Genomic DNA, 20,021 nt, shown 5'->3' on the forward strand with positions numbered 1-20,021 from the left:
CCTACCTGTCTGCGCCATCGTGACCTATCTGCCAAAACCTCTGAAAAACAACCTTCAGTTATTCCGTTCAGCTGTGGCGCTTAACCCACAGTACCCTCAGCCCCCAACAGGCTGTGGTAAAAAGCATGCAACATGTCACCTCTTTGAGAACACAGGGGCAGTCCTGTACATGCAGCAGCTCGTCCCACTGTGTCAACTAACAACAGGGTGGGAGCACAGCAGGTTAGCTGCAAAATGCACAACCCAGACTGCTCAAAGACCCAGGGGAGTTAACGCTTAGCTGTCTCTCAAGGAACTATAGATACTGTCATTTTTTCATTTCTGTCAACAGGCGAGGACTGTACGGTGTTTCAAAAGATGCATCTTTACTTTTTACTTTTACTTAAATCTGAATAGCACATGCAAAGCAGCTGTGTACTGCACAACCCATTTTATTTATTTCTTCTTCTTCTGTTTTTTACCTTGCGAATCTGGTCTCGAATATGCTCTGTGTGTTATTCTGAGTTAAAGTGCCTTGATGAATTTTGAATGAGGCTGCATCGCTCAGTTTGTCAAAACACAGAGAGTGAATCTCGCCAAAGAAGTGGTAAGTCTCGATTCCACATGAATCCCAGGGTAGGGATGGAGTTCGTGAGCTGTGAATTACCGTGATCTGCATGCATGCCCAAACCTGAACTGATCCCTGCTGCTGCTTGAACCCTGCTGAGTCCAGAGGAAGCAGGTTCTTATCAGGGAGGAGGACAGGAAGATACAGAGAGTGCAGGAGGAAGAGAGAGAGTGGGGGTGGGTGGGTGGGCAGTATATGGCACTCTGCAGAATTTCACTTAACATCAGCTTCCTTTGTGAAGTTTACTGTTATGAGTTGTCATAGCTTTAGCTGTAAGTGGTGCCAGACATCTCTGGTAGAAAAACATGGTTATATTTGTCTCTGTTTAGCATACTGTCTGGGTCTTCAGGATTTAACGGTCAGCAAACAGAACATGTTCATTTATGACACTTTTCCCCACCTTAGTATTTTCACTACTATCTTTAACTTGAAAGGTGTTGCTTATTTTTAATCTGGCTCTTTTGAGCAACCCAAATTAATAAAAAAAAAAAGAAGGAAAGAAAGACGGAAGTTCTCCAGGAAACGAACAAAGGGTTCATCTTAAGTGGTCCTCTTTTTCCCAGTCTTGCTTGCTGTCACTTAGATAAACTTAGATATACAAAGGGAGCTAAAGTGCTTGTTTCAGGCAGTAGATGAACTGGGGGGCTACATGAGGACCCAGTATAATGTAAAATAAAAAGGATTATTTTGAATTGTGAGCCATGCAGAGTGACTCTTGTAGAGGCCATAAGTCCATATAAATGAGAAGAATAGGTAGCAAGGGCATAATAGTAGGGGTATTTTAAATTTATATTGCCCTGCATAAAAATCATCAAGCATAACAGAGATAAAATGAAAAGAAATAAAGTGTTGGAGGAAAACCAGCTTGCATTGAAAATTTTCAAGGGAATGTAGCCATCTTTTAATGTATGTAATATTTCCCGGTTTGGTATTAAAGTCAGGTTTTCTATTTCATGGGTCTCTTTGATTATTTCATAGATGTTTTCATATCTCTTCCAGAAGTGGGCTGCCGTGAAAATGATCTCCTCCAGCATCCCTCACCACTAGCTGAGCAGTATGGCTTCTGCTCCTCCTTCCAGAGAGGACACCAGCAGCTCGTTAGCACTGCGCTGGAGGCTAACACCGACATAGATTTCCAGCAAGTTCGACGTTCCCGGTTAAACATCTGAACGATTCACCTTTAGAGGGTCTCTGTAAGCAAATATGATGACTTATGCCAGAGTGGCACATGTCCAGGACCGTGACATCACCACAGTTTAACAACATCTGGACTGACACTGTGGACCATGATCTTTCTCTGATTTCGTGCTTTGGTGGCGGAGCTGGATCTTGCAGCTCTTCCACACTTAGACAAACCCGGACTCTGAGCCATGTCTCTTCTTTTAGCTCTGAGCATCATCTGTGGATTGATGCTCCATGTTTGTTTTAGTGCCGTCAATACTGACTATTGTGTGCCACGAAAGACCGTGCCCTACCAGAGTGAGTCAGAGATTCTCTCACCTTCTCCAGTAATATGTCGTAGAATTATTCTTAGCATATTCTTTCTTCTTGTGGGCTGAATCAGAAGTAGAAGCTAGAGCAGTTTTGAATATTTTTACTGTGATTTATGACCCAGTAGTGCAACTTTAACATCTCTTTTTTTGCTGGCTGGGACAAGTTTATTAGTTTTCAGTAAATTAGCATTTTGCTTTTTGCTGTGGGGGCATTTTTCCTACTGCATGGAGTCACAGTAGCTAACATGTGGGAGGTAAATAAAGCAAAAAACAGTGTATGATGCAGATTTCTCCGTGCAGATGAACTGAAGTTGTTCAGGGAAGAGGGGATCTACAATTACTCCACGATGCTGATGAGAGAAGACCTGGGTGTGATGCTGCTGGGGGCAAGAGAGGCCATCTATGCTTTGAATATGAGCGACATCTCAGTTAAAAATGCTACGGTAAGAACATGAGGAGTCTGTACACTCTGAACAGAGCTGTCAGATAATGTACATATAAAATACACACGCTGGAGCTGCCATGTTGCTTATTTTGTTTGATGAAATAGTAATTAGTTAACTTTTTTATCACTGTGGATTAAAAATGGAAGATTCATTAAACATTTATGATGTTTTACCACAGCACTGAAGCCATTTCCTCAAATAATCAGTAGCCCTGCCAAAGATGGACTTATCATGCTTAGATGTGATTTGTATTCATGGTTCTTAACTTTCTTTTAGGTTATGCTGTGATAGCACTGGCTTAACACAGTGAAATATTTCAGTACTTTACAAAGAAAAAAAAAAAGTAAACAGCATTTTGTTTCTCGCTGGTTTGCAGTATAGCAATAGCTGATAATAGCTAATAATAGAGGTTGTTAATCAATAGTTAATCAACAGCTAGGCTGGTATACAGTACTGATTTATTGCATGCACTTACTGGCAGTTCTGTTAGGTGTATCTGTTTAAGTGCAACGGCAATATCTGATCAGCCAATCACATGGCAGCAGTTCAGTGCATTCAGGCATGTAGACAAGTTCAAACCGAGCATCAGAATGGGGAAGAAAGGAGATTTAAGTGACTTGGAAGGTGGCACGGTTGTTGGTGTCAGATGGGCTGCTCTATTTTTTTTTCTGAAAGTCTCAAATATCATTCACAGCATATTAAATATCTTCCCTAAAATCCACTGTGTCAAGTTTGTCGTATAAAGAGAAGAAACATTTCATATTTGCACATCTTTCAGATGCTGTGAATTATGGGCAAATGTTAGGTCACATTACGTACAGTGTTTTCTCACACATCATTTCATTCTACATGACCACTGCACATTTGCATGAGATATTTCAATAATAATGGTTCTGTTGGACTCTGTTGTTTGTTCATAGTTGTAGATACATGTCTAACAGTCAGAGGCGAGGAGTGCTTTGCCAGCTAACCGGTTCATGCTTTTAGAGCACGCTGACAGGTCTCGAAAAACAATAAATTGTGAAAGCTGTAACTGGACTACTACTGTGTGGTTGCAACACCATTCCTGAATGCTTTGACAAGACTCTTTCGTTTTGTTGGTGCAGGTGTATTGGCGGGTGACTGAGGATAAGCAGAGGGACTGCACGTACAAGGGAAAAAATGCAGAGGTTTGTGTAAAGTCGTTCAAAACAAAAGCTTTGCACTAGACAACTTTTACTTCGGGGGCATTGCTGCAGCTGTAAAAGATGACCACTGATTGAAAGTTGTTTACTCCCCCCTCACATTTTATCTTAGCACATGTGTAAATCATTTATATGAGAATGATTTTTTTCCCCTTTTCATGTCTTTACATGGAATTCTCTTTGAAGTACTTGGTTCATATCTTTGTGCTGAGAGTCCAAATAAAGGCACAGGAAGAAAACGCATGTGCACAGCCCTGACCTTTTGGTCACCGCGAGCTGCGGACAGCATGTGCAGTCACTATATGTATGCGGTATGTTTGTGTTTTTGCGGCTGAACTAACAAAGCTCTGACCTTGGCATTCTCTCTGCTGGATCTTGTTGCAGGTGGAATGCCGCAACTACATTCGAACCCTGCACAGAGTGAATGACTCTACAATTTATGTGTGTGGTACAAATGCGTTTAGCCCGACCTGTGATTATCTGGTAAGTGTGGCTTTAAGAGTACGTGTTTAATGTACGTGTGTTTGGATGCACAGTTTTGTTTTTATCCTTTCCCATGTTGATTTGTTTGCAATGAAAATGATATCACTCGTCTTACTTTAAAGGGAACCTGTAATACTCATTTCCAACTTCATATTTTATTCTTGGCCTGTACTAGTGCAGCTCTGGATGACCTTATCTTACACTCTTAAACAAGCTCCTCTCCCTTTAACCAGCTTTTATTTCATTGGCTGCCCCTCACAAACAAACAATGTGAACAGCTGGTATATGGTACACAGCTAGGGTGGTGTGTCTTAGATGACCATATTCAGAAAATCTGCTCTCACTGTTTGAAATGTAGGGTTGTTGAGCAGCCAGTAGCCTACCTGTAGATATGCTGAACTTGCATCCACCGCTGAAAGATTCTAGACATAACAGAGCAGAAGGCAGTGCAGGGTCTGCTTTAATTCAAGCAGTAATAACTGGGATTGAATTTTGTTAAGCTTTATGCTGAAGTGTTGTAAATGGGCACGCTTTGAGACATTTCTCTCCTGTCATCGTCAGTTAAATTTCCTTCCCCTGTTGTTGGTGTCTTGGAAAACTGTTTATTTTGGCAAGATGCTGAAATTTCAGAGGACTGAGCAGCCTTGGCTGCATCACAATGGGGTGTTAAACTGTTGCTATGTGAACCTGCAGGACTATGATAATAACAAACGAAATAAATAAAGGCAGACAATATGCTCATTATGTATCCCCAGACTCTGGAAGAAGATTTTAAGAGAAACAATTAAAGTGATTCCAGATATGAGTTTTGAAAACCCATGTAAAACCCTTTGTTTCGTTTGGACACTTTAGCGAGTTATTATGCAAATGTATGCAAGTTTAGTTAACTGCTTAAACATGTGAACAAACGGTAAGCTTCCAGTTCCAGTCCTCAATCTCAATAAAACACAGCTTTCTCAACTTCTCTCTCTTTGCTTGATCTCTTTCTTTGTTTCTGACAGACGTTTGCTAAAGGACAGCTGACGCTGCAGGGAAAGCCGGAGGAGGGGAAGGGCAAGTGTCCTTTCGATCCCTTTCAGAGATACTCCTCCCTCATGGTTGGTGAGTGTCTGAGGCAGACACAGAATGAAGATTTGATAGTTGTGTGCAGATTTCACTTCACACACTAAATAAATAAGAAAAATACCGCTCGGAGTATATTTACTAGAGCTACCTGCTCATTCAGCATTCTCTGTACGATTTGTCGAAATGCCAAATTTTTCTGTATATAAATGTGATGTTGTTACAATTTAAAGTGAATAATGGATTTCCAGGAATTTTCACTCACCTCTTTTTCCTGTCTCACAGGAAACGATTTGTATTCTGCCACATCCATCAACTTCTTGGGCTCTGAGCCTGTTGTTCTGCGCAGCTCAAACTTGGCTCTTCGTACCGAGTTTAAAAGCTCCTGGCTCAATGGTGATTTCCTCTCCCTTCTTTTTAAAATTTTATAGCACCCCATGAACATTTTAGCGTTTGTGGTGCTGTTGACTTCTATTTTCGTTTGCCTGTGTTCAATTCAATTTGTTCAATTCAATTCAATTTGTGTTTTCAGAGCCAAACTTTGTCTACATGGATTTTGTGGATGAGAGCTTTGATAGTCCCGATGGTGACGACGACAAGGTGTACTTGTTCTTCAGTGAAAATGCCATAGAGTACGACTTCTACAGAAAGGTTTCAGTGTCACGAGTGGCCCGTGTCTGCAAGGTAATGAACACAGTCTGTTCAAAAGCCTTGGCCTGTCTCACACAGGTCTGGTTGTTGTTAAAGGCAATACGCACACACATCACAGAGTGCTCCATATCTGTGTTAAAGGGGGATATGGGCGGCCAGCGGACACTGCAGAGGAAATGGACGTCGTTCCTGAAAGCTCGCCTGGATTGTTCCCTGTCTGAACCCAGCCTGCCCTCCATTGTCCAGGATGTCTTCCTTCTCAGACACAAGGACTGGAGGAAGAGTGTCTTCTATGCTGTCTTCACTCCACAGTCGTAAGTGTTTGCTGACAAATCCAGTGGCTCTTATTGCTCATGGTGGGTGTTGGCTTTGAGGAATGTTAGGAGTATCCTGAGCTTTTAGTTAACACACAAAAAAAAAACTACCAAGTCTGTTGCAACTAGTATTTTGTTGAGACTCAGCTGATACGAACTTGTCTCAGTGTGTTGTTTGAATTTCACCTAAACTTGTTATTTTGCGTTTCCAGGAGCTTATCCCAGAAGTCGGCTGTTTGTGCATACAGCGTATCTGCTATTAGAGATATTTTCAATGAGGGAAAATTTAAAACCCCTGTTGCTGTGGAGACGTCTCATATTAAATGGGTGATGTACACCGGTGAGGTGCCGGTCCCCAGACCAGGAGCGGTGCGTTTACAGACTTTTGTTGCATGCAGAAATTCAATTGAAAAACCAGATAAACGCAAATAGATGTGGAAGAAAAAAAATCTAAATTGCAGTTTTTGTGTTTCAGTGCATCAATAACATGGTGCGTAAAATGGGGATGAATCGCTCTCTGGACCTTCCAGACAAAACGCTCCAGTTCATCAGGGATCGTCCTCTAATGGATGAAGCAATTCGGCCACTGACAGGAGGCCCGCTGCTGATCACGAAGGGAGCTCTGCTGACTCGGATTGTAGTGGACAGCGTGCAGGGCCTGGACGGAGAGAAATATAACGTCATGTTTATTGGCACAGGTAAAAAAAGAGCTGTGTTTTTCAGAAAGGCCCCTTTGGAGTACTGCCGGTGTTACTTGAGTTTTATTTTTAATGTTAAACAGTCACTCACATAAAATTCTTAAAATAGTTAAAGTTTAATATTCAATACTGCAGTTTTAAATGAATTCATAACCTTTTAAATGGCTTTAAAACTTGACAGAAGGAGAAAAGTAACAAAATCAGATATCAGAACAGCAAATTTAGAAACTGGCTTTTGTTTCTGGGTGAAGCTTAGCAGCTGAAAAAACATAGTGATCCACATAAATTTTGTTTGAGGACTTAATTTTCCTAATTATGCTGATTAAAAAGAGATTCGTTTATTGTACTTGGGAAAGAGTTTGAGCACTGCAAGTGGCTCCCTGACACAGAATTACAAATGTCCTCAGTGATTATGTTTCTCACTAAATCTGATCAGAACTTATCAGAAAGACTGAATTATGCAACTTTAACGCAACTATATTGTCGTTATAATGTAACTAAAGGAGGTGAACATATTAGTTTCCATTAATTTAGCAATAGATTTTAACAATATGACATTTGTCATATTGTCATATAAGTGTTTTCTAGTTATAAGCTTACCATTAAAAAACTGATGGCACAGTTTTTCCCCTTTATAAAGGCATCACCTGCACAACACCTGGTTGGGCAGGTGACCCATTTGCTGAAGGTGGCTGCAGGTGCCTGAGTTTGAGTCCACCTCACACCATTTCCTGTGTGTCTTTTCTATAGTCCCTATTTTTTTGTAATATCTTGGCTAAAAAAATGCCCAAAGCAAATCTAAAACTGTTGCAAATGCAGAGACCAAAGTAAAGGCTTTTAAAGCAATAAATATAACTTGGTTAATCATTAGCTTTTTATGATTTGTTCTAAGCAGCAGAGTCATCAAATGATATGGGTAAATACACTTGTGTAAGTTACGGGCTCTGCTTTTTGTCTTTGTAATAGGAAACGGTTATGTTCAGAAGGCTGTGAACTATGACGGAGAGATGTTCATCATCGAGGAGGTTCAGCTGTATGAAAACCACGAGCCCATCTCTATCTTGCGCCTCTCATCCACTGAGGTAATATATAATAACAAGTCCATTATACATGTTTCGTCATCATCACAGTTTACGGTTGTTTGCTGGGGTTTTGGTTGGGAGATACTGTTTAATATCTTAGTTTGAATATGTCATCACCTATTTGGCACTTACAGGCAATAAAGAGGCTTCAGTTGTGCTAAAGGTGAAACACTTTTAGTCTTTTGATATTTATGAGTCTTTATGGTTGTGCACTTATAGGGTCAAGTGTATGCTGGTTCAACTTCTGGTGCAGTCCAGATGCCGGTCAGTAACTGCAGCCGCTATGAGACTTGTGTGGACTGCATCCTTGCAAGAGATCCGTACTGCGCCTGGGATTTATCCACCAAGCAGTGCTCCTCCGTCAACACTTTGTCCCCCTCCCCACATACAATACAGAGTCTCAAGAAGGGAGATGTGTCACAGTGTCCTCCACTAGGTACTTTAAATTCAGTTGTTTTTATTTAGTGTTAAATCAGAACCCAAGAAAGCACAAGGGTTGTTCGATTGTAGAAATAACAATATTATAGAGAGAAACCCACTGACACCCTTTGATCAAGCGTGTGCTGACATGGCAGCAGTTTTATGAGCATGAATTAACCTTGCGTTTGTGTGTTTTTAGATCCAGTGACAGCTGTCGAATTAGTCCTCATTCCAGAGAACAATATCCAGCTGTCGTGCCAACTTCACTCTAACTTGGCTGTGGCCGACTGGCGATTCGGTAACCACACACTTCACTCCAACAACAAATACTACATCTACAGTGGCGGTCTCCTCATCCTGAGTGCTTCTGAAACAGACGCTGGCCAGTATATCTGCGACTCAGTAGAGGAGATAAACGGACAAAAATACAACCAGACTGTGGCGGTTTATCATTTACAGCTCTACTCTGACCCGACAACGGGGATCATCCCCACCTTTGGCACAGAGGTGCCAAGTACCACAGAAGCTATTCACAAAACAATACATTTGACACCAGATCCAGTGCCAAGCCATAACATTGACAAACCTTCGTCTCCTGAGAGTCAAAACGACAGTGGCAGGATAACTCATCTACAGGTGGCTGTGGCCATGCTGTCCCTGATTTGCCTCTCTCTGATGGGAGTCATATTTATGATCTGGAGCCGTGGGCACTGGGAGTGCTTAAAGTTTGTACAGCGGCCCAGTGAAAGCGAGACGAGAAGGCAGTCAACCGAGTACAGGCAGATCCTGAACAGAACTTCAGAGGTAAAGCTCCTGGGGCCTGAATCCGGGGGACCTTGCAGTGCCAATAATAATCACCCTGCTGTTGACTTCAAAGGGAATGGGGAGCATCACTTCCCACCTATGGCCAACATTTCAAGTCTGGACGGTCTGGGATACATAAATGATGAGTCAGAGATTTGACTCTGCTGAGGTGTAGAATTCAGTCTGAGGCAGGACTCGTGCACTAATTATCTTCCTATAGGTGTACTCCCACTAAGATTCGGTTCCTATAAAGGTTTTCGCATTATAAATTCTTTTGATTGGTGTCCTGTTTCCTACACTGACTATCATTTCCATATTCTTACCAGGCAGCTCATGTCCTCTAAAAAGATATTTAACTGGTGGTTAATGTTTTTATATGTATTTTTTTTTTGTATAATGATAAATTGTGAATAAGCTTTGTGCAATAGATTGTGTACAGCCAACACCTTTTCTTTTTGGACTATTTATTTGTAAATATAGTATAAAAAACACTGGACATGTAGCATTTTGATCATATTTTCAATGATTTTTAATGATTGATCAGTTGTCTGTATCACTATTTTATTTCCTGGTGGCCGTAAAAAACATCTTCTACATACATACCTCTATTTTTAAGCATAACCCCCACTAATATAACAGTTGGACCTCTGTCTTCAATAAGAAAAAAAAAAGAATTTTTATATTTAGGGTGAACTGGGGTAATTCTTTTCTTTTTTTGGGTGTGTAGCTACATTTCTGATTCCAAGCATACTGTACACTTAATAAGAAACAGACAAAAATGTCATTGTAATGTCAAGGGTGGGGGTGTACATTTCTGTCAGTGAAACAACTCAGAGGTGCAGCGTATCCAAGAGTTTCGGTGTCAAACTTTGAAACATGCTGCCTTGCTCATGAAAGGAACTTTGAGAGTCTTGTCATGCACTTATGAATCAGTAAGTCAGTAATGTCTCACACAGTCGGGAAATGTATTTGAAGGCAACGCACAAAGCCACTGCTTCCAATATTAATGTTTCCAAAGGTTTCATATGGTTTGTAGGGGAGGAAAACATCATCATTAACACCACATGCTCAGTTCGTAATTATTACAGTTTGTTTTGGACAAAAAGTCAATTGCAGTGAAGCCCCCCGAATCTTCTCTGTGGTTTTCAGTTTTGGTCATTAGCGCCATTGCGCAGAGACTTTTATGTTTCATCAAGTTCTGTACAACTGTCTGTATGAGAGTTGAAATGGGTCTCTGCTGAATTATTAAACAGCAGAATTGTATATGGATGTACAATATCAGTAGTACAAAGTAATCATTCAAACGTTACCTGTGCATTTGAATATTTTTTTATTTTAAAAAAAGGGTACAATTTGTGTGTGTGTGGTTTTTTTTAAAAAAGCACTAAAAAATCATCCCAGCTATAACACTGCCAACTACTGTTATACATTTTATAACAATAAAGCTACAAGACTTAAACGGAATTGTTTACATCATTCAGAAATGGCTTTTAGCTGACCTCTCTCAGGCCCAATTTTCCTCCCAACATTTAAATGAGGCTTCTTCTCTTACATCTGGCTTTGAGTTATTGTGTGATCCTTATGGCAAATATTTATTTGCCTTTGTGAAATGCATTGTAATACTGTTCTTTGGTCACAGTGGTGCAGTGGTTAGCGCCATTACTTCACAGCAAGAATTTCCTAAAGGTGCTTGTGTGGGTTCCCTCCCACAGTCCACTAGGTTAATTATCAATTCTAAGTTGGTCATAGGTGCAAATAATTGTCTCTCTTTGTTAGTCAAGCAACAGACTACTGACTTTCTAGGAGGTGTTTAAGTTATTAAAATTAGATCCCGACCTATTTATTGGAAAATTGACATTATTTGCTGATAGATATTTGCTAATCGGTTAGTATCTATTAATGATGGCCCAAAACATGAAAGTTAAAAAAAGAAGACACGGGAGTTGTTATGAGTGTTGACATTGCCCCCTGGTGGGCAAACTATGTAAAGTGCAACTTCCTGTTGGCAACCAATGTCTTCAGAATTTACAAATACAACAATTTGAACTAAGTAGTGGGAGTGTAAACTAGTAAATTCATGTAACAAATGATGGCAAAATCTCTTTTTTTATGCATCTGAAAGAAAAAGGAAATCAGCTAATGTATCCAAATATTGGTATTAGTTTTAAACATCCTGTATTGGGCTCTATTTGAAAAGCTAAAGCCAGGGTCCCCAACCCCAGTCCACGAGGGCCGGTGTCCTTGCTGGTTTTAGATCTCACCCTGGGTCAACACACCTGAATCACATGATTAGTTCATTACCAGGCCTCTGGAGAACTGCAAGACATGTTGAGGAGGTTGTTTAGCCATTTAAATCAGCTGTGATGGATCAAGGACACATCTAAAACCTGCAGGACACCGTCCCTCGTGGACTGGGATTGGGGACCCCTGAGCTAAAGGATAATAGTGTTGCTGAAATGAATTCATCAGCAGTAAAATTGTAGGGTGAAATATTATCAATTTTCAGGGTCTTCTTGTGAAGCAATAGCTGCTACTTCTGTATGACGAAATTCAGATTAGTTGAATTTAAGAATAGTAGGATTGCAACATGATGAGCTTTACTGGAGCAGATTTCATCCAGAATTTTAGGATGTCAAGAGATACTTTTATTCATACCCCGAAGCATTTCACTAGTGTCTCACAGCAAGAGAGTGAAGTCAGGCAAGAAATGTACAAGCTCCACAAACTGACAGGACTGCTTGCAAAAAAAAAATCAGACTGGCATCTGGTTCAAATCACAGCTGAAAAGCTCATTCTCTATGATTTTTGGTGTTCAGACTATCAAAACTGAACTGATATACATGAGTTTGCTTGCAGTTTAAAGACAGCATAAAAAGTATATATAAAACTCAAGTAAAAAGATTTAAATTCACTCTATATTAAAGTAGCTGTGGCAGAACTGACTCATTTTTAAGACTTTCAACATAAATCCAACAATTACATGTATTTTTATGATAAGCAGGGACAGGCAAACACAATGTGAAAAAGAAGATTTATTGAAATGCTGCAACAGTGTTAGTTTAACATATCCATTTTATCAGTCACTTATCAAATATCAGAAAAATCAAAGTATTAAATTTGGCAGTTGGCCATAAAGGGCACTTCAGTATGTTGAAAAGAAAAGAAAAAATAGTTGTGTATCTATGAGGGAGCAACCTTTCTTTATGACAGCGCTTTTACTTCAAACAAGCTTTATCTGGATCAACGGTGTTGCATTACCAGCATATATGCATATTTCTTTAAAAAAAAAAAAAAAAAAAATCCAATAATTCCTCAGTCATGTCTGATATTAGACTATGTTTAAACAATTTGTTACCACATCTGCATGCATTAGTTCACTCAGCCCGTCTTTACTGTTTACATCACATCCGTTCATTTGTAATAAGAGAATCGCCTTCATTCAGAATCCCACAGCAGGCTGCATGCAACACAGTGTAGACCCCAGATGCAATAACTCAGTCTATCTGGGAGAAAATTGAAAGTTGCTGGAGGTTTGCAACAGCTGATAAGGTGCTGTCACTGCAGGGCACTGACCACTAGAAGCAAACAGTGTAGCTTTAAAACAACAGGAATTGTGAAATACTGAGGTGGAGACACCCAGCCCCCTCCGTCGTAAGAGTAGAAAGTGTTTTGGCTCAATGATAAGTTGCACAGAAGAGTTGCTTCACTGAAGCATCCAGTTTTACAAAAAAAAAAAAAAAAACAACAAAAAAGAACAATTAGAGTGTTTTTTTTTTTAAGGCAAAAATCAGGTGTTCAGGCTTTTTTTTTTTTTAAACATGCAAAAATCTGAACACAACAGTAAGGCGCATTTCAATACATCACAGGCAAGCGTGGACATATCAAGCAGACCATCAAAAATAAGCTCAATTTATGCTCAAAAACCTAAAATAAAATAAAAATAAATAAAAAAAAATCACCAGTTTGTACACCGTCTTCTTGCAAAAAAGAAAAAAAAAAACCCTGCTCTTCAGCATACCATTATTTCGAGCATGCAATTCTGGCAATATACAAAAACAATCCTATTATAGAGGTCTATAAGGCACACATCTCTCACACACTCTTGAAAGTGTTCACTCTTTTTCCAATTGAGTCATTCATTTTAAGGACTAGATGTAAACAAAGCTGAAATGGAATGGTATAATCTAAGGATAGTCCTCTACCACATGTGTAGAGGCTTTCTGATAAAACTCTGTCCTCTCATAAAACACACCTGTATACTTTGAAAAGTAAGGGTTAAATAAATGGCGTTTTTGAAGTGCTTTCTTGAACATTGGTTAAACTGCCAGTTATCTGTCTCCCCCTAGAGGCGATTCTTAGCCATCACCAGTGACTGTTGTCGGGATAGCTGGGCACCGCCGTAGGGTACTGTGGCAAACTTGGGCCTTGGGCAGTCTGAGCGACGGCGTTAAGCCCCGCTTCCCTCACCGTGGCACTCTTCCACACCCCGGTGCTCCACTCTTCCTGAGCTCGCTGCATACTACCGCCACCACCACGGTACATTCTGTGCACCTGGAGAAAGTGGGTGTGTTAGGTAGTTGTTGGTGTGCTTTGGTGTCTGCAAGGAACTGTGTGCACGTTGACCCACACAAAGGTAAAGGTAAGTGCGTGTGCATTTTCAGCATAGGCGTTCACTCACCTTAATGAGAACCAGTGCCATTAAAGCAGTCACCAGAGTGAAGAGCAGAGTTGTGATAAGCATCACTACAGCAGAGCCCACATTTTGGCTGAAAAACGTCACTGTTGCAATCCAGCCGCTTTGTTGTGTTGGTGAGGGTGAGATGGAGTTTTATGGGTTAGTGTATCAGACAGTATGCACTTAGCAAAGTGGATTTAATACAAATGCAATTTAAAGTTTTATTAAAAAAAAAAAAAAAGAGCCACGAAGCAGTGAGAACTGAGGCATAGCAACAAACAGCGCAGCAATGATCAGCTAACACATCGACCAAAAGTCTTATTATCATTACTTTTTATTATTACTTCCTACATTTTTAAAGATTTTCTGGCCTGGTTCTTATATGGAGTGTTTCTTTTTACTGACGCATTCAAGGCGCTTTACACAGCTTGCCTCATTCACCCATTCATACAGACATTTTTCTACACGCAAGTGTTTTCTATCTAACATTCACACTCTGAAGAACGCATCAGAGAGCAACATGGGGGTCAGTATTTTGCCCAAGGATACTTTGGCATACAGATTGGAGCAACCAGCGATCAAACACCAATCCTCCAAATAGGAGAAGACTTGCTGAGGTTTAGCCACCCCTGTTTTCATGTTTTATGTTAACAAAAAAAGAAAAAAAAGAAAGAAAACAAGATACTACTTGACCTACACTTACTGGCCACCTTCATGGTCATTAGGTACACCTTATCAGTACCAGGTTAGATCCTGTTTTGCTGTCATAACTGCCTTAATTCTAGGTGACAGATACAACAACGTCCTGGAAACTTTTCAGTTCATAATCGCATGATATCATCACACAGTTGCTGTAGATTTCTCTGCTGACCAACCATGATGAGACTCATTCCACGACATCTCAAAGTTGCTCTATTGGATTGAAATCTGGTGACTGTGGAGGCCATTTGAGCTCAGTGAATTCACTGTCATTTTCTTACATGCTGTCATGCCAAATTCTGACTCCACGATCCAAATGTTGCAGTAAAAATTAAGACTCATCAGACAAGGCAACATTTTTTCAATCTTCAGTTGTCCAATTTTGAGAAGCTTGTGTGAATTATGGCCTCAGGTTTCCTGTTCTTAGCTGGCAGGAGTTTTCCCTACAGTGGTCTTGCTACATCCCTTCATTTTTAACGAGTGGTTACTTTTCCTTTCTATCAGCTCAAATCAGTGTGGTCATTCTCCTCTGTCAGCAACAAGGTATTTTGATTCAAAGAACTGCTGCTCACTGGATATCTTTTTGGGACCAGTCTCTGTGATTCTAGAGTTTGTTGTGTGGGAAAATCCAACGGTTTCTAAAATACTCCGACCGGTTTGTATGGCACCAACAACCATGCAACATTTAAATTTGGGGGCAATATAGCCTCAAAATTAAATCACTATATTTTTTAAGAAAATGTGCCATAATACTTCTGAAGCAGAAAAAAAAAGACACTGAACACTAAAAATGGTAAAAGATTTTCTATCTGGGATGTTGTAATGTGGCTTGGTCTCTTTAACCATTTGCATAACAGCTTCCTTTCCCACCGTTTAAACTGGTCTCATGTACTTTGCCAAACAATATATAACCACGTCAATGATTTGCATCCATTTTCTGCTCTTCCAGTCTATACGCAGTTTAACTAGCTATGCACCAGTGACGTTTGGTTGAACCATTTGTTTACTTTTGGACTGTACACAGCTGCCAGCATCTCTCCTACTTGCCTGTCACCCTAGCCCAGTTGTACTCCACAGTGTTTTTGCCTCGAGTGTTGAAAAGAAGTTTGTTCCATTCAGCTGGAACAGGTTTCTAGCATATTTTCCAAAAGTATTGCGCTATGTTGGGGGTGTTAGAGCAGCTCCCTTTTTACCAAATCTTCAGCAGCAGAAATACACTTCTCACTGTCAGATATGTCACTTTGTTGTGCATGAGGGACATAAAGGCACAGTGTTGCTATAACGATATCACGAATGACCCCCCCACCCGCCAAAATCAGCAGGTCATCTTGACCATGTTTAAATTAATTGAATGGCTGGCATGTGATTGGCTGATTAGATAAGTGCTTAAAAAACAGTTGGACAGGTGTACCTAACAATGCGGCCAATGAGAGTACAATGTCTCTAAAAACAGATCGATGTCAGTACTACATGAAACCGGTTTAGAAACACCACTTCATAAAAACTTTGCGAAATTTAAAAAATAATAAAATAGTAATTCACAAAATTTAAACCACATTGTTATTCTGCAGCTCAAACATATACAAAAAAAAAAAAAAAAATGCACTTTCATTCTGTATTTACATACAACTGGGTAGATAACAGGCTAAAAATGGCAATTATTTTCAATTTTAAAACAGTTTGAAATGTTTCACCTCCTTATATGTTAACTTCATGATTTTTTTTATTGAACAGATGAGAAACAGCCATGTGTGGTGAAAAGCACATTTTCCAGCTGCCTTGATCATCAGAGAGAAACCTTCATGACCCAATCCGATAAAAAAAAAAACCCCAAAAAACATAAAATAACTAAATAAATAAATAAACTAGCAGCCAATATGTGTGGTGTTCAAAGCAGGTTTGGGTCAACTTACCATGTTCCCCAACCAGGGATGCCGATAGCCTGGATGAGGGCCAAGACACACTGAAAGAAGAAGATGAAGAAGAAGGCCATGAAGTTGAACGAGCTGTCAGCCCTATGAAGAAAATAAGAAAAGAAAATACAAAGATGATACAGTAGAAAAAAAGCCCGAAGGTTTTCCATTTCTGTTGCAAAGTTGCTTCTTCCTTCTTGTTGGCAAGATTTGAGTCAAACTACCACACATACTTGCAGAGAAACATGAACAAGTCACAGAAAAGCTGGAAATGTTCTCAGTAAACTCAAAAGATGGGTGCAAATTCAAATCAGAAAACAAGCAGCACAGTCAGAGCTGATCAAACTTTTTGGGGGCTTGTATTCAATTCAATGAATTTTATTTATATAGCACCAAATCACAACAACAGTCACCTCAAGGCGCTTTATACTGTAAGGTAGACCCTACAATAATACATACAGAGAAAACCCCAACAATCATACAGGAAGAAACCTCCAGCAGAACCAGGCTCAGGGAGGGGCGGGGCCATCTGCCGCGACCGGTTGGGTTGATTTCTGTCCGTTCTAAAGAGTTCATTCTATGAGTATTAGGGCTGCATAAGAAAAGAAATATTGTCGATACTTTTGAGAAGAAAGTTGAAATTTCAAGATTAAACCGAAAAACTATTTTGAGAAAAAAATTCAAAATCTACTTCAAAGTTTTTCAATCTGACCATCTTTTTAATGTCCTTATCGCCACAATATGATTATGTGTTAAAAGAGAAATCATATTCTTCCTAGTTACCAAGAACGATTTTACTAACTCAGAGGGTATTGCAACCGTGGCAGTTTTGTCTTGTAACGACAACTGTAATCTCCACGTTTCGACTTTTTCCTCAAAATAGAATTGTGACCTTAATCTCAAGGTTTTGACTTTATTCTCAAAATTATGAATAATCTTTTTCTTTCAGTTAGATTTGTTTTATTTCACTTTTAAATACCAAAAAAGCTCACCTTTTCCGCTTTTATTAACTATTAACTAGCTTGTAAGTTAAAAGGCTTTTGGTCAATTTTCAACCAATAAATCCTTAAGATGATCTTGAAGACATCGGTGGATGGAAGTAAAATTTTAATGGATTATTAACATGACGCCACTCCACACGCTTAGAAAGTTTTACCATAATTTATGATAAACTTTTGAAGCCATCATGTTTACAGAGAGTGAGACATACATGCATGCAATCAAATGCTAACAAAAACATACATGTCCCTGGTGGAGGCGATCATAATCTTCCTCATCTTTCCTGAACATACTGACACAAAATTACACATGCAGATAGTAGTACGTAAACCCTTGAAACTGACACACTTTGAATCAGATATATAATCTTCAGGAAATACTTTTAGACCACTTTTCTTGACACATGGTGCAAGCAGCTCTCTTAAGCTCACTCAACATCTAACTGATTCAAAGCTATGACTTTTTTAAGAGACATAAAAAGTCTTCTAATTTAAAGCTTCTAAATTAAGATAAAACCGAGTTTATTTTACTTTAAAAAGCTTAGAAACACTGTGTTTAACCAGATACTTACTCTGAATGGCATTACCTTGGCAAAGGAATCCTGGAGTCATTTTTGACCAGGATATGTGCTTCAATGCGCATATTTACCAAATATGGCGCACTGCTTTCTTGCATTTGCGCAATATGTCTAAAATTAGAATAGTCATGTCTAAGAGTCATGGTGAAATAGTAGTTCATGCATCTTTACTTGTAGGCTCGAGTATTGTAATTCATTATTATCGGGTTGTTCTAAAAGCACCCTGAAAAACCTTCAGTTGATCTGCACCTTTTGGCATAGCTCTGGAATAATGCAGCTAGATACAGATGAATTTTCATTTTCCCTTGATCTATATTATGTTTATTGCTGCCTTTTAAGCATTCCAGACTGGAAAACAAAACAAAACAGCTTTTACCGTAGAGCCTTTGCTTGTTATAGTCTTCTTCTTTGGAACATGCTTGAAAGCCATTAGTTTTTCTCTCTGCCAGTTTTACTCCCTGGGTAAACATTTGACTTTGATAATGTGTCATCTGAGTTTGTTTTGCATTTATAAGAACTTTTTAATGTACGCCTGATGTTATGCTAAAGTTGTAATGTATGCATGCGTGTAATCAGAAGCTGCTCATAAATTTGTGGGAATTACTAAATGATAACTGACCTGAAAGCTTTGTAGAGTGGTCTAAACCAGCAGGTGTAACTACAGGGGCAGAAGAGGATGAGCCAGAGCAGGGAAAAGCCAAAGTTTGTGGCACCTCCACCCCCAGCCCACCAAGCAATACATCCGATTAAATTTACACACAGTGTTCCCGAATACACTGCAAAGAGGAGAAATAAGCGTGCGTTAAAAAAAACAAAGGGAAATAAGTACTTTCTCAGCAAAAATGGAAGGAATCCATATGCTTCCTGTTCTGAAGAAACTGAAGACACTTACTCATCCAGAGAATGTAGACTCTGCGTACCAGCAGCTGGTGGGGTGCAGGTATTTCCTCTTCAATGTTCTGGTAAAAACATGGCTTTATTTTTACAAACTCGGGCAGGGGTGGAAAGTTATTGGCCCGCTCTGAAACAAGAAGCAAGATTACATCATAAAAGTACTGCCATAGTAATAGTTTTTATTTGAATATATCTGAATACAGTGCAGGGAGGGAGAGAGAGAAAACGAGGTATAGTGGAGTTGTACTTTAAATAAGATTTCAAACATGAGGCTTGGAGGCCAAAACTGGCCTGCTAAAGGGGCCCAATTTTTGCAGGGAGTAAAAATTGCATTCCAAGTACTTTGCAGCCCACCCCTTCTTTAATAGAGAGATAGCAACTAACCTGCCATTTTGAAATTCCACGTCTTCCCTGAAAAAGAAGAATATACAAAAAAAGAGACGTAAATCTCCACACATTTTTAAATTATATATATATATATATATATATATATATATATAACTGCCATTAATTTTCTGCCAGTGCTAACCTTGATTTATACAAATTCAAGCTAACCTTCGACCACTTGCAGGAACAGTAAACCCTCTAATTAGTTCTAACTGCAGATTTCAACTTTGCTCAAATTGTATACCGATTTCAATACGCCAACAGGAACACTTTCATGTTTTACCAATGCCAACGTGAAGTTATTAACTCTTTGCTTTACGTGAGACATTTTAGAGTTGATAGCAGCTAAGGCGTGTTCCTAAGCAGTTAGTTGTCGTACAGTAGCAGATATGAGCTCAGTGACTTTATCTCACGCTGCTGCTTCATTTGAATAGCAATGGTCTGTACAGCAAAAGGACAGCAAAGACATGTCGGCTTTACCGGGGTAACAGAATATCCTCGCGGTTCAGTCGACGACAACGGTGGGGTCCTGGAATCGTTTAGGAATCGCATGCGCTTTTTCGACCCATCATCTGCGACTGCGCTACCCCGTTCACCACATGTAGTTCAAAACTGTTTATATTCGGCAAGTAC

At 39.6% G+C, this 20,021-nt stretch overlaps 2 protein-coding genes across 3 annotated transcripts; one reads left to right on the forward strand and one right to left on the reverse strand.

Moving 5' to 3' along the window:
• Positions 1 to 1,751: 1,751 nt before the first annotated feature.
• Positions 1,752 to 12,517, forward strand: LOC146680118 (semaphorin-4E). Its single transcript, XM_085449796.1, has 13 exons — positions 1,752 to 2,086; positions 2,401 to 2,543; positions 3,653 to 3,715; positions 4,115 to 4,213; positions 5,215 to 5,314; positions 5,561 to 5,671; positions 5,808 to 5,959; positions 6,068 to 6,240; positions 6,453 to 6,609; positions 6,716 to 6,938; positions 7,905 to 8,020; positions 8,240 to 8,456; positions 8,640 to 12,517. Exons 1-13 carry the CDS (start codon positions 1,978 to 1,980, stop codon positions 9,401 to 9,403), a joined length of 2,427 nt encoding a protein of 808 aa, XP_085305922.1. The 5' UTR covers positions 1,752 to 1,977; the 3' UTR covers positions 9,404 to 12,517.
• A 4-nt stretch (positions 12,518 to 12,521) lies between these two features.
• scamp4 (secretory carrier membrane protein 4) lies at positions 12,522 to 20,021 on the reverse strand. 2 transcript variants are annotated; one of them, XM_085449797.1, is made up of 7 exons: positions 19,869 to 20,021; positions 19,386 to 19,412; positions 19,000 to 19,128; positions 18,727 to 18,883; positions 16,532 to 16,633; positions 13,923 to 14,040; positions 12,522 to 13,795 (listed from the first exon to the last, which is right to left on the reverse strand). In XM_085449797.1, exons 2-7 carry the CDS (start codon positions 19,390 to 19,392, stop codon positions 13,607 to 13,609), a joined length of 702 nt encoding a protein of 233 aa, XP_085305923.1. In that variant the 5' UTR covers positions 19,393 to 19,412; positions 19,869 to 20,021; the 3' UTR covers positions 12,522 to 13,606. The 2 variants fall into 2 exon arrangements, with proteins under 2 accessions (XP_085305923.1, XP_085305926.1); XM_085449800.1 differs by lacking the exon at positions 19,869 to 20,021 and adding an exon at positions 19,531 to 19,845.

The sequence above is a fragment of the Copadichromis virginalis genome, linkage group LG23 (assembly GCF_057382275.1).
Source record: "Copadichromis virginalis isolate Kocher_CV1m ecotype Utaka linkage group LG23, C_Virginalis_male_GT1.1, whole genome shotgun sequence".
Classification (NCBI taxonomy): Eukaryota; Metazoa; Chordata; class Actinopteri; order Cichliformes; family Cichlidae; genus Copadichromis; species Copadichromis virginalis.

What these genes read in the sequence shown, in the direction of transcription:
- LOC146680118 (XM_085449796.1), top strand. Translation starts at nt 1,978, where the DNA reads ATGTCTCTTCTTTTAGCTCTGAGCATCATCTGTGGATTGATGCTCCAT. An exon ending in GAGTGGCCCGTGTCTGCAAG is followed by an intron (nt 5,960 to 6,067) that starts GTAATGAACACA and finishes TCTGTGTTAAAG; the next exon opens with GGGGATATGGGCGGCCAGCG. An exon ending in CGTCATGTTTATTGGCACAG is followed by an intron (nt 6,939 to 7,904) that starts GTAAAAAAAGAG and finishes TCTTTGTAATAG; the next exon opens with GAAACGGTTATGTTCAGAAG.
- scamp4 (XM_085449797.1), bottom strand. An exon ending in CCACTCTACAAAGCTTTCAG is followed by an intron (nt 16,634 to 18,726) that starts GTCAGTTATCAT and finishes TTTTCTTCATAG; the next exon opens with GGCTGACAGCTCGTTCAACT. An exon ending in ATCCCTGGTTGGGGAACATG is followed by an intron (nt 14,041 to 16,531) that starts GTAAGTTGACCC and finishes AACACAACAAAG; the next exon opens with CGGCTGGATTGCAACAGTGA.